Here is a 12750-nt window from a genome sequence, read left to right on the forward strand (position 1 = left end):
GGTGAAGTCTACAGAACCAACACACTCGGGCCAGAGCCCATTAACTCTCCAGTGCCCCTTAAGACCACAAGCAAACCCTTGTCCGTCTTTGGAGAAGGAACGCCTCAAGGCTGGACAAACAGGTGCTGTCCCAGCTCGCCCTAAGTAGACACGGGACAAGAGCATCCTGGGATGGGGGCGATGCTTGTGCTTTTTGATGCAGCAGTTACCCCCAAACGTAGCTGGATCTTTGCACACAACCAGTGTTCAAAAGCCAGGTAATTTCTGCCAGACATCCGTAAGCAGAAACCCAGCTTGGAATTTCAAATCAGTATGCCATAAGCATCTATTCTTGAGCGTCCTGGTCCATAATCAATCACCATTCCCAACCTCTCTTCTCTTCCCTCTCCTCCCCCCATGTTTTAACCTGGGGGGCAGCTCCCCCTGCCGCCTGTCTCCCTTTGTCCCTTTTTGACAAGGGCATTCCTACCCCTCAGGTCCCCAGAACACCCTTTGCATTCCCACCCAGGATGCTTTCAATCCTCATTGATCTCATTGATCAGACAATTTTGCACTCCAGCCGTGTCTTGTTTAGCTGGGCAGAGCTGCCACAGGTGCTTAATTGCCGGGCCCGCACAACCACCACTCAGGCTAGAGACCTCTGGCACGGTAGCCCAGGGCTCGTGGTTGCTTCGCAAGAGTTGAAATGAGACGTTTTGTCCTGGGCAAAGGCCCACAGGTGTGTTCTTTCCACTCACCTGCCTCATACTTAAATCAGACCTAACTCTTGGTCCTCCGAAATCAGGATGTTTGTACACACGGCAGGTGGGAGGTGGCATTGGAGGTGTGCCTTTCCGCTACAGAGGAAGTTGCTCAAAAGCGAGTTTAATTCTCAAGGCTGATGCTGGCGCCTGGTTCCCAGGAGTTGATACACCGGGGCACCTCCTTAAACAACAAGCGAAGGCAACTACAAAACCAAGGAGGCAGAACCAAACATGTATACACAATTTAAGTATATATCCAAAATCTTTAACAATTTTTTTAAAGTGCAAAGTGCAAAATGCAAGTCATGCAGTTCTCAATACCCAAGTAATACAATACAGTTACAACAGCCATCAATCAAGAACCAAATCATCCATAGAGATAAATAATACATATGCCAACTGGAGGAAGAACAAGAGCAATCGAAATTCCCAGTTCATATTTCCATATTTTCATTTTGCAGAGAGCAAACAGTCCTCCAGGTGGAAACGGAGCTGTAAAGACTCTTCAAGAACAGCAATAAAGACTCTTCAAGACCCGTAGGCTGATTGATGGTTGTTGTAACTGTATTGTATTACTTGGGTATTGAGAATTGCATGACTTATATTTTGCACTTTGCACTTGAAAAAATTGTTAAAGATTTTGGATATATACTTAAATTGTGTATTCATTTTTGGTTCTACCTCCTTGATTTTGTAGTTGCCTTAGCTGGTTCCCAGGAGTGACAGATCTCATCTCCCTGAACACTTTCCGTATCATTCCCCCTGCCCCCCCCACACAAACTTCTTGCATTCTGAAGATCCATTCGCAGCATCCGAAGAACGCTTCTCCTGGAAGTGTTTCTATGGCGTGTCAGGGAATCCAACTGGCAGAATGTCATACATCTCCAGCTCAGCAAACATGTACCCGTTTTCACTTCCAAAGGCCTGCAGTAACAGGCACAGCTGGAGGCTGTACACAACTTGCTGTATGTTGCCAGAGAAGGTACTTTTGTGCAAGTCTTCTGGCAAATGATTTAGGTGATTCTGATACATGGCAGCAACTGTAAGGCTGCAGCTCAGGGAACGACCTCTGCTTTGCAGGTTCAATCCCTACCATCTCCATCTAAAAAAATGAGTCCGGTGGTAAGGGATGTGAAAGGCCTCTGCCTGAGAGTGGCTGCCAATCTGAGTATGTGAGACTGAACTTGAGGGATCAGTGGTGTGATTTGGTATGAGGCAGCTTCAGGTGTGTTCAGCTATGAAGAATCACTCTTACTGGAGATTGACCCGAGGACTGGCTGCATGCAAAGCAAAGGCTCCACCGCTGAGCCACAGCTCCTCAATATCTGCTCTCAGAGCTAAACTACACGAGACAAATTACACGAGGACGCTCAAGTGAAGGGAGGCACAAGGTTAGCTGGGAAGCGTAGTTTGAATTTCACCTCTCTTTACAGAGCCGGCAAAGATCACTCCTCAGAGGGTTTGTTAATTTCACCTCTCTACAGAGTAGGCAAAGATTGCTCCTCAGAGGGTTTGTTAATTTCCTCTTTGCCTCCCCAAAGTCTCTGTCAATTATTAATAAACCCTCTGAGAAGCAATCTTTGCAGACTCTGTAGAGAGGTGAAATTAACAAACCCTCTGAGGAGTGATCTTCGCCGGCTCTGTAGAGAGGTGAAACTACACTTCCCGGCTAACATTGCATCTCCATTTACTTGAGCATCCTCATGTAATTCATCTCGCGTAGTTTAGCTCTCAGTTCCCTAGCTCAGAGCAGGCCATGTGGGATGGGAGTTGTTCCAGAAGGGCTGCTCAGAGGGTCTGAGGCACCGTTAGCTATACAGCCTAAGAGGATCAGCTCTGCTTAGCCCAATAAAAATGCACTAATAAAACAGGCAGGCATTCCCAGACATGCTGGACAAAAGAAGCAAGCAGCAGCAGGAAAGATCTGCCCGTGCCCCTCTCCGAGATGACGCTCAGATGCAAACTAAGAAACCCCACAGACACAATACAGAAGGACCGAGACCAGACTTTTCCAGTGGGTGAAGTCAGGGAGGGAGACCGACAAAGACTGCCAAGAAGAGGAAAAGGACAGATGGCCTTTGTTTTGCCCAGACAGACTCACTTGCATAATTCCTGGTGTGTGCTGTCACAGTGACAATGCATCCCCCCTATCCCCGCCCCCTTTTTAATCACAACTTTGTTAATTTGAAGTTCCCCAGACAATTGAAGCCTCGGCTTAGGGGCGAGGGGCATTAAATGCTTCTAATCCTAAAGACGGCAACGAAAAAGCGAGACAAGATTTATTTTCCAGTTATCTTTTATTTGGAGATGTAAGGTGGGCTATTCTGGGATTCTAAAGCATGCATGGATTGGGCTTGAAAGCGTACAGTCTTGCACTTCCAAATTTCTACCTTCTATTTTGCAAGATGTTTAGTATCCTAGCGCCAGAAATTAAGGCAGCAGAAAGGTGCAATTACTTTCCAAGGCCCAGTTAATAACGCCGTTTTGTGAGACATGCTACTGAAGGTAGCTATTACTGCGGCCTAGTTTTCACTAACCTTCTGACTTACAGGTCTTATTCATCTGACTTACAGGTGTAGATCACATGGCAAAATGCTTTCACAGCTTTAAAAAAATCTTCCGCATCCACATAGAAAAGTTGTGAGCCAAGCAAGTGGCGTGGAGGGCAATCTCAACTCCCCTCTGTCTGGAGATCAGGGGGCGGGGCCACCGGCCATGTGACCATTTTCAAGAGGTTCTGGAACGCTGTTCCACTGTGTTCCAGCTGAAAAAAAGCCCTGGCTAAAAGTCTCCTTGCAGGCACCTTTTCAACATTTTAAGTTAACCTTTTGTACTACATTCTTAATAAAATAAATGACATCAATGCCCTCATTGTAAAGCATGCCTTTTCGACACTCTAAAATTATGATCAGAGGCTGGAGCTAATATACAAATCCCTAATCAGCCATAAAGATCATTAGGTAGCCTTGGGCATGTTGTCTTCCCAGGCTAACCTACCTCACAGGGTTGTTGTGAAAATGAGGAGGGATAACCTCTATTTACTCCTCCCTGCTCAAATGTGAGACATGAGCTAAACTCTTGTGGCCTTTTCCAGACACGACGGAGGTATAGCCAAAGTTTTCTGGATGGAAACCACTACGGTTTTTGTCTTTAAGCAAAGTGGTGGTGGAGAGTGCCGTCAAGTCATAGCTGACTTACGGCGACCCCTGGTGGGGTTTTCACAATAGACTAACCAGGGTGGTTTGCCATGGCCTGCCTCTGCAGCCCTGGTCTTCGTTGGAGGTCTCCCATCCAATTACGCACCATGGCCAACCCTTGCTTAGCTTCGGAAACCAGCCGAGATGAGGCTCACCAGGACTATCCAGGTCAGGGCCTTTAAGCAAGGAGGGGGTCCCAATTCCTTATTTTCCAGATCTCTGCCATTGTCCTGGGCTGGTTCAAGGTTCAAAGCCCTGAGTGGGTTGGGACTGGCATATCTTCGGGACCGCCTCTCCCTGTATGTTCCCCGGAGACCGCTTCAATCAGTGGACAAATGTTTACTGGTGGTCCCCGGCCCTAAGGAAGCCTGCCTCGCTTCAACCAGGGCCAGGGCCTTTTCAATCCTGGCCCCAGCCTGGTGGAACGCTCTGTCAATGGAGACCCGGGCCCAGCTGGACATATTATTGTTCCACCAGGCCTGTAAGACAGAGCTGTTCCACCAGGCTTTCGGCATCTGAAGGGGGCGGTGCCATGTCGGCCTCCCACCTTTGGTTCTCCCCACCATTGCACCTTAATGTATTTGGTTAATTTATTTTATTATTTTTTCTTGTATGTTGATTTTAGAATTATTGTTTTCTTGTCTTTATTGATTTTAACTGTTGTTTACCTCCCAGAGCCCCTGAGGATGGGTACTTTATAAATCAGAAGAAGAAGAACAACAACAACAATAATAATATTTGGTCATCTCAAGTAAGACACACCTATCACCCCCTGTGCCTGCATCAGGCAGATCCAAACCAAGGTTGGATGTAGCCAGCGGCTGTGCTGGCCCAGAAAACAATGTCAGTCACTACCCGTGCCACGCCACTGAAGACTTGCAGGTAACTGGGTCCCTAGGGTGCCTCCACACCTCCTCCCTGTACTGCCCCGTAAGCAGCCACTTCAGTAACTTAACTACAGAACCAGTCCTGCCATGAGGAAAATAAAAAACTGGACACTTGCCCCACCCTTCTCCAATAGAATAACATGCTAACAAACCACCTAACGGTTAAGGCCAAGCCAGATGGCCACAGACCCTGCCTGCTAACACCTGTCCACAAATACACACACAATACCATTGACAATCTTGCTGCTACTGACGACCTGTTCAGGAAACCCTTTTTAGTAGCCCTGTTGTGCTGGTTCTTAAAGGATTTGGAGCCTTTTCCAACGAATGCGCCATACCTTGAATGCGCCATTAGGAGGCAGGAAGGCGATTCAAATCTGATTTAACTGTGATGCTAGCCTACACACGTTTAGTTTACACAATCTCTCTCTGGTGTACACAGTGACTCTCTGGTAGCTGCTTTGCACTGGTCCTGGCACAGTTTCGATGAGACGTCCACGCAAAGCTCTTTGTCTCGCTAGCACCTAAACAGGAGTTGTCCACACCGCCTCTCCCAATATGCCGTGCTACAGCCACTTCTCTCCTCTGGCAAGAGACTTCTGAAGATGCCACCTGGCAACAGAGAAGAGCAAGCATTCTCTGTTGCAGCTGCCACCTGATGCAACAGCTTGCCCGGGGTGATAAGAAAAGCTCCCACAAGACTATCAGGAGACTATTTTAATAAAGATAGGTAGCCGTGTTAGTCTGTCTGTAGCAATAGAAAGGAGCCAGTGTCCAGTAGCACCTGTAAGACTAACAAAATTTGTGGTAGGGTATGAGATTTCATGAGTCGCAGGTATCTGACGAAGCGAGCTGTGGCTCATGAAAGCTCATACCCTACCACAAATTTTGGTCGAATCCACATTCACCCATTACCCGCATGTTTATCGGATATCTTCCATTTGCCTCCAATCCGTGATTTTTTCCTCTTTGTTCACATTCCTGCTTCCAATCCGTCTTTCTCGCGCGTCCCTCCGGTCACACGGCTGCTCGAAAACTGCTTTTTGGGGTGGGACCTTTTTTCCCGCCCATTTTTTTTATTTTTTTGAGCGCACTTTTCCGTTATTTCGATCTTGCCTTATAAAGAAACATCATTGAAGATAATGATGCCTCTCTTTCCCCCACTGACAGCACTAATGGCTCTCTCCCGTTTCTTTTTTGGAAATTTGGAAGCATGTGGGAAGCTTTCGTGGGCATTTCCTATGCAGGACAGTTCAGTGCCTGAATTTTACTGAAGTTTCACTTCCTTGGAGTGTCATTATTTCGATATTTCATAATTTTGATATTACAGTAATATAAAATTAAAAAAATAAAAAACAGTTAAAAAGGAAGTTTCGTGAGTCCGTTCTGAGGATGGATTCACCCCAAAATGATTTTTCAAACTACCAGATTTGATTCAGAAACAGCATAATCAATAAATCCAATGCTATGAAGTCAAAAACAGTCTTTTGCAGACTACGGAGCACTTGCAAGTTGAATCAGCCAATAGGAACTCTCGGAACGGCCGGAGAGACAGGAAGGGGGGGGTGGTTTTTAAAAAACCGTGTAAATTGCGCATTGGCCCGTTCACGGCCACCGTGAAACTCCCGTTGAAAACCTGTGACCACATATTCGGGAGAAATGCGAATGAAATGCGTCTGTTTAATGAGGTAATGTGACCGGCACTCGGGATTGCGTGGGGAATGCGGGGAACATGCGACTTAGAATGAGTAATGTGGATTCGACCTTTGTTAGTCTGATAGGTGCTACTGGACACTGGCTCTTTTCCATTTTAATAAAGAGCAAGATTCGAGTCGAGTTGCATCGTAGAGATCCAACAAGATTTCCAGGGTCTAAGCTTTCAAAAGTCAAAGCTGAAAGGAGCTTTGACGCTTGAAAGCACACGCCCTGGAAATCTAGTTGGATCTCTACGATGCAACTCGACTCGAATCTTGCTGTTCTGTGCCAGGCCAACACAGCTGCCCACCTGACGCTATTTTAATAAAGGGAATAAGGATGTGGTTAATGTCTGAGGAATTTAAGACAGCCTTCACTGCATATATTATGCCACGGTGAGTGCGTTATTAATTTTGTGCTCTGGTTTTATTGCTCTGTTTCATTGCCTTGTTCTATAATCTTAGAGCAGAACCACAAGTGACAAAAGGCACAGATTGGACACTTGTCAGCTTCCCTCAAGTTTTGATGGGGAATGTAGGCATCCTGATCTTGCAGCTTGGCTCTCCGACTGCTGCCCAATGGACTTTTCAACTGTCACTTGTCCAACATTCCGCCAAGCTGCCTACATTTCCCATCAAAACTTGAGGGAAGCTGGCAAGTGTCCAATCTGTGCCTTTTGTCACTTGTGGTTCTGCTCTTAGCTGCCTGTCCTGTCTTGTTAACGCCCCGTTTTCTTGTTCTGTGGTCGCATGCATCATTTCTCATTGTAATCCACTTTGAATCACAGCATGAAAGGTGGATTACAAGTGAAGACAGTAAATCGCCATCTAGATAGTGGGTAGCCGTGCCAGTCTGCAGTAGAACAGCAGGATTAGAGTCCAGGGGCACCTTTTCAGGGTATGAGATTTCGAGAGACAAGCTCCCTTTGACGGTCAAAGCCCTGCACCTGAAGATCTGGCTCTCAAAAGCATGTGTGTGCGTGATGTGCCACCACTTCCAAATTATGGTGACCCTATGAATGAAAGACGTCCAGATTGTCTTATCATTAACAGCCCTGCTCAGATCTTGCATACTAGAAGACATATCCCCCTTTACTGAGTCCATTTCAGGTCTTCTTCTTTTCCCACTGCCTCCCACTTTTCCTAGCTTTATCGTCTTTTCCAGTGAGTCTTACCTTTTAGTTTCTAGGGAGAATTCAGGCCTGATTTGATCTAGAACCCGCTTATTTGTCTTTGTGATTGTCTGTGGAATCCAGCACCACATCTCAAGCGAATCAACTTTCTTGCTGAGGAGTTAGCCGTGTTAGTCTATAGCTGCGAAATAGCAGAGTCCAGTAGCACCTTTAAGACTAACCAACTTTATTGTAGCATAAGCTTTCAAGAACCACAGCTCTCTTAGTCAGGCGCATGCATCTGACGAAGAGAGCTGTGGTTCTCGAAAGCTTATGCTACAATGAAGGTTAGTCTTAAAGGTGCTACTATTTTGCAACTCTCTTCCTGTCAGCTATCTTCACATCCATACATACTAATGGGGAAATACCAGAGTGTGGATTATCTCGATCTTGGTTCCCAGGGACACATCCTTAACCTTAAGGATCTTTTCTAGTTCCTTCATGGCTGCCTTCCAACTCTCCATCTCTTTCAGCCTTCTTGGGTGCAGCCTCTCTTTTAATGGATGTTTGCACCAAGGAAGAGAGAAGCTCCTACCCTGGAAATCTTGCTGGTCTCTAAGGTGCCACCGGACTCCGATCCTGGTGTAAATAGCCACCTAGCACACTTCCCCCCACCCTTCCACCAAAAAACTCGGGGCGACGACAGGCACGGCTCTCCTGTCCCCTTTTCACCCTCCCAACAACCCTGCAAGGCAGGCACCCGGGGAGCTTCAGGGCACAGCGGACACTTAAACCCAGCTCTTCCAGGCTCTAACCACTGCACCGCACCGCCCCGGGTCTACCCTTTGCGCGCGCCCGTGGCCAGAAGCGAAAGCTCCCCGGCGCGTCCTTCCACGGACTTCAAGGGGACACCGGAGCGCGCAAGGCACCGGAGCGGCGTGGCTGCTAGCCGGGGAGCGCCAGCGCGCACGGGGCGGACTTACCCGGCAGCTGGCTGCAGCGCCGCCTCGGTGGCGGCGGCGATGCCCTTGTCCTGGGCGCCCGCCGGCGCCTCTCCTCCCCGCTCGCTCCGCCGCTTCATGCTCGCTCCAGCCAAACAGCTGCCGGCGGCCCGCAGAGCACAAGCCTTGCCGGGCTGCGAGCGGCCACGCCCCCGGCCACGCCCCCTCCCTCAGGAGGCGGGGCCAGCCCGGGTAAGTCACGCCCACCGCTAAGGTCTTCCCCCTGCGGCTCTTCGGCTGCGCTCTTCCTTGGGCTTTTTGCGTGTGCTCCGAAGCCCAACTCTCGGCAAGTGCTTCGGCATGGAATCGAACAGGTGGCACCGGACTAACAAGGCGGGTAACGTTTATGTCTGCCCTGAGGATCATTTTACACCATGCATGTCTCTGGAAAAGAAGCGCAGGATTTGAGCCCAGTGGCGCAGGGTATGCGCTTTAGAGAGGCAAAGCTCCCTTCTTCAGATAGTTTCAGGTCGATAGCTGTGTTTGCTTTGCAATTGAATAGCAGGATTTGAGTCCAGTGGCACCTGAGAGTCCAACAAGATTTTCAAGGTATGAGCTTTCAAGAGTCAAAGCTCCTTTCTTCAGATAGTTTCAGGTAGATAGCTGTGTTTGCTTTGCAGTAGAATAGCAGGATTCGAACCCAGTGGCACCTTAGAGTCCAATAGGATTTTCAGGGTATGAGCTTTCGAGAGTCAAAGCTCCCTTCTTAATAAGTTATTGTTATGTGAATGTAAAAGTAAGACTTGAATTGGACTATGTACTTGATAACTTTTAATTTTTAAAAAAAAGCTCCCTTCTTCAGATAGTTTCAGGTAGATAGCTGTGTTTGGTTTGCAGTAGAATAGCAGGATTTGAACCCAGTAGCACCTTAGAGTCCAACGATTTTCAAGGGTGCTCACTTCTGCAGAGCTCTGACTCTGGAAAGCTTATGTGTGTTATGTGCCGTCAAGTCACCTCCAACTTGGTGGTGGTGAAGAGTGCCTTCAAGTCATAGCTGACTTATGGCGACCCCTGGTGGGGTTTTCATGGCAAGAGACTGAGAGATGGCTTGCCATTGCCTGCCTCCGCAGCCCTGGTCTTCGTAGGAGGTCTCCCAATTACTAACCAAGGCCAACCCTGCTTAGCTTCTGAGATCTGATGAGGTTATTTAAGTAGTGGACAGATGATAACCTATTTTAGCAATTGGGTCAGTGATTGATTCATGAATGGACGTCAGGACCTCACTGGCGTGTTCTTTATACATTTTCAGTAACCTGGATGGACAGGGGTACATAGCACAAGTGGTGGCCTACAGACCAAGATCTTAGAAGTAGCTGAGTTAAAATGATCCATACATGGACAAGGAGGTCTACTCGGCCTTTCTAGCATCCCACCTATATTGCAACCAGCATTCAAATCAGAACATAACTTTTTAAAAAATGAATTTTATTAAACTAAGAAACATGTACAATAACAAAGTAATCAGCTAAACATACAAAATAGAATTCGTAATACAAGAGCATAATGCAACATCAGCTAGTGTGTTACACCAAAAATTTCAACTGCTGCTGAATTCTATAAAATCTATAGCTATTATATTTCCAGATTAATAATTGTTCTATAAGGCAAGCTGGACAATAAAGTCTCATTTTCCAAAAGGAAGTCAAAGAAAGGACTCCATTTTGTATATAGATCTGATGTTAATAAAGGATTTGATGACAATAATATTCTTTCCATTATTTTTTCCATTATTAACTGTTCCCAAACTGTTAAGTACCATTGATTGAGAGATGGGGGAAACTGCGGCTCCCATTTTGAAGCTATTGCTGTTTTTGCTGACACCAAAAATGTTGTAATTAAGTCACGTCTAATAGATGGTATAGGTAAGTTTTCCCAGTATAAAAAAATCAGTTCTGGTTTAAAAGGCATGGGGTATGATGTAATGAGAAAAAATTGATTGATAACCTTTCCCCAAAATTCTGTTATATACTTACATCTCCACCAACAGTGAGAGAATGTACCCAATTCACCACTCTTTCATTTTTTGGATGAAATGATAGCAAGTTTTTTTGGCGTTAGATAAATCCAGGGCTTTTTTTCAGGGGGAACGCGGGGGAATGGAGTTCTGGAACCCCTTGAAAATGGTCACATGGCTGGTGGCCCCGCCCCCTGATCTCCAGACAGAGGGGAGTTTAGATTGCCCTCCACGGAGATCAGGGGGCGGAGATCAGGGGACGGGGCCACCAGCCATGTGACCATTTTCTCCGAGGCAGTTCCACCACCTTTTTCCCCAGAAAAAAAGCCCTAGATAAATCAGAACAAAACTGAAAGATTTTCTCGGCAAAGCAAGCTTTGCAAAAGCATTACAACGCGTGCGAACTAGCCAATGCGATGGCAGCAAAACAGGATTTCTTTGCTGCCGCTGCAACTGTCTCTTAAGATTTCCTGTGAGCTCTATAGTACATTGGATCAGACTCCGTTTTCTGCCAATGTTACATTAGTCATCAACCTGCTCTCTGTAGTAACCAGCTCTCTTAGTTAACCAAGGTGATGGTTTGAGGGTGGGAGAGGCCGAAGGGCAACTATACTGATAGTTTCTCATTTAACCCCCCCTCGTCGGAGCTCTCAAAAGGGATCTTAAATCCTCAAGGATACGGAAGAATCCATGAATCTCCACCGGTAGAATATTTTAACCACGCTCCCGCCGGTGTAGTGTGTTGGTGCCACATTCACCTGTGATGTGAGGAGGCAGAAGTTGGACCACAGCATCGGCTGAACCTCCCACTACCAAACCAAACCTTCCCCCAAAGGTTCCAGTGCAAATAATTAATTCTGAGGTTATTTCAAGTCGGTAGCCGTGTTGGTCTGTAGTAGAAGAACACAATTCGGGTCCAGTAGCACCTTAGAGATGAATTAGTTTTTCAGGGTGTGAGCTTTTTAAATTTTATTTATTTATGTCATTTCTAGTCCACCTTTCTCACTGAGACTCAAGGCGTATTACACAGTATGAGGTTAATACAGTCAGTATCAAGTACCTTTCAATACAATACCATAAGGTAAACAGATACAAGTTTAAAAGACATAGCATTAGCAAGGATCCAAGACAGAGTCGAAAAAATACTGGAGCAAAACATAATTCTAGGACTAACATTAGACAACATGGAGCGCTGGTGGTACCTAGGAGTACATATTTAAAGCAGCAGATAAGATATGAGGCAAAAATGGTGATGAAGTCTATGATCCCCAACTTGTTAGTCAAGCATCTGAGACCCCCTCCCTACAATACAGACCTCCCATTTGAGTAAAAAGACTTTTTGAATAGTTTGGTTTTGTATCATTTATGGAAAGCCAGGAGAGTGGGGGCTCTTCTGACTTCCTCAGGCAGGTCATTCCACAGGATAGGGGCCACCACTGAGAAAGCCCTTGTACGGGCTGCTGCTGACTTCACCTGTGTGCAGCCTGGCACCTGCAGGAGACCCTGTTCAGATGAGCGGGAAAAGGCAGGTGTCTTTAAAATTCAGGTAGAGGGTGGGAGGGGTATTGCAAATTAGATTGCCAGGAAAATACATGTTGTGATTTGGTTGATAGAACATATTATGAAGTACATAAAATTAGCATCTTGTAATACAAGAAAAATCCTGTGTGCCAGTTCAACCCTGGGGGAGTCATTGTTCCAAATCTGCAAATAAATCTAGTCAGCCTCTAAGGTGCTACTGGAGCCCAATCTTGCTCTAATTCTAAGGTGTGTTATGTGTTGGGCTCATTACAGCCTGCGATACCTCCATAGAGCCAGAGAGGCTATGAAATCCTGAGCTGTCTTAGACAAGGTGTCATCAACATGAATCTTGTAATTACCCAGAACAATCAATCTGGCGTCTCTAGCCCCAAACCTGAAATTACCTCCACCAGGTCAGACAGGTTGCCCAGTGGGGGACTAGGTGGTAAATAAAAAGGATGCCCGATCCATCCTTGGAATCTAATCAATAGACAATCAATGCCAGTTATGGTTTGCAAGGAGAATCCGCAAAAGACATATTCACTGAGGAGGATAGCCTCCCGTTCTCTTCATCCTGTTGACGTTCTCAGAACGGGGAGCAGGCAAACAAAACAGGCAAGGCTTTACCGTCGTGTGCATGC

General features: G+C 46.6%; 1 protein-coding gene across 1 annotated transcript in view; it reads right to left on the reverse strand.

Annotated features, from left to right (window-relative positions):
- The window catches only part of ABHD12B (abhydrolase domain containing 12B), a 40203-nt gene extending 31447 nt beyond the window's left edge, over window positions 1-8756 (reverse strand). Inside the window, exon 1 of the mRNA XM_054970029.1 lies at window positions 8617-8756. Coding sequence (XP_054826004.1) covers window positions 8617-8714 — 98 coding nt within the window. The 5' untranslated portion in view covers window positions 8715-8756. The remainder of the gene's footprint in view (window positions 1-8616) is intronic.
- Between the last annotated feature and the right edge of the window lie 3994 nt (window positions 8757-12750).

Source organism: Eublepharis macularius, chromosome 2 (assembly GCF_028583425.1).
Source record: "Eublepharis macularius isolate TG4126 chromosome 2, MPM_Emac_v1.0, whole genome shotgun sequence".
NCBI lineage: Eukaryota > Metazoa > Chordata > Lepidosauria > Squamata > Eublepharidae > Eublepharis > Eublepharis macularius.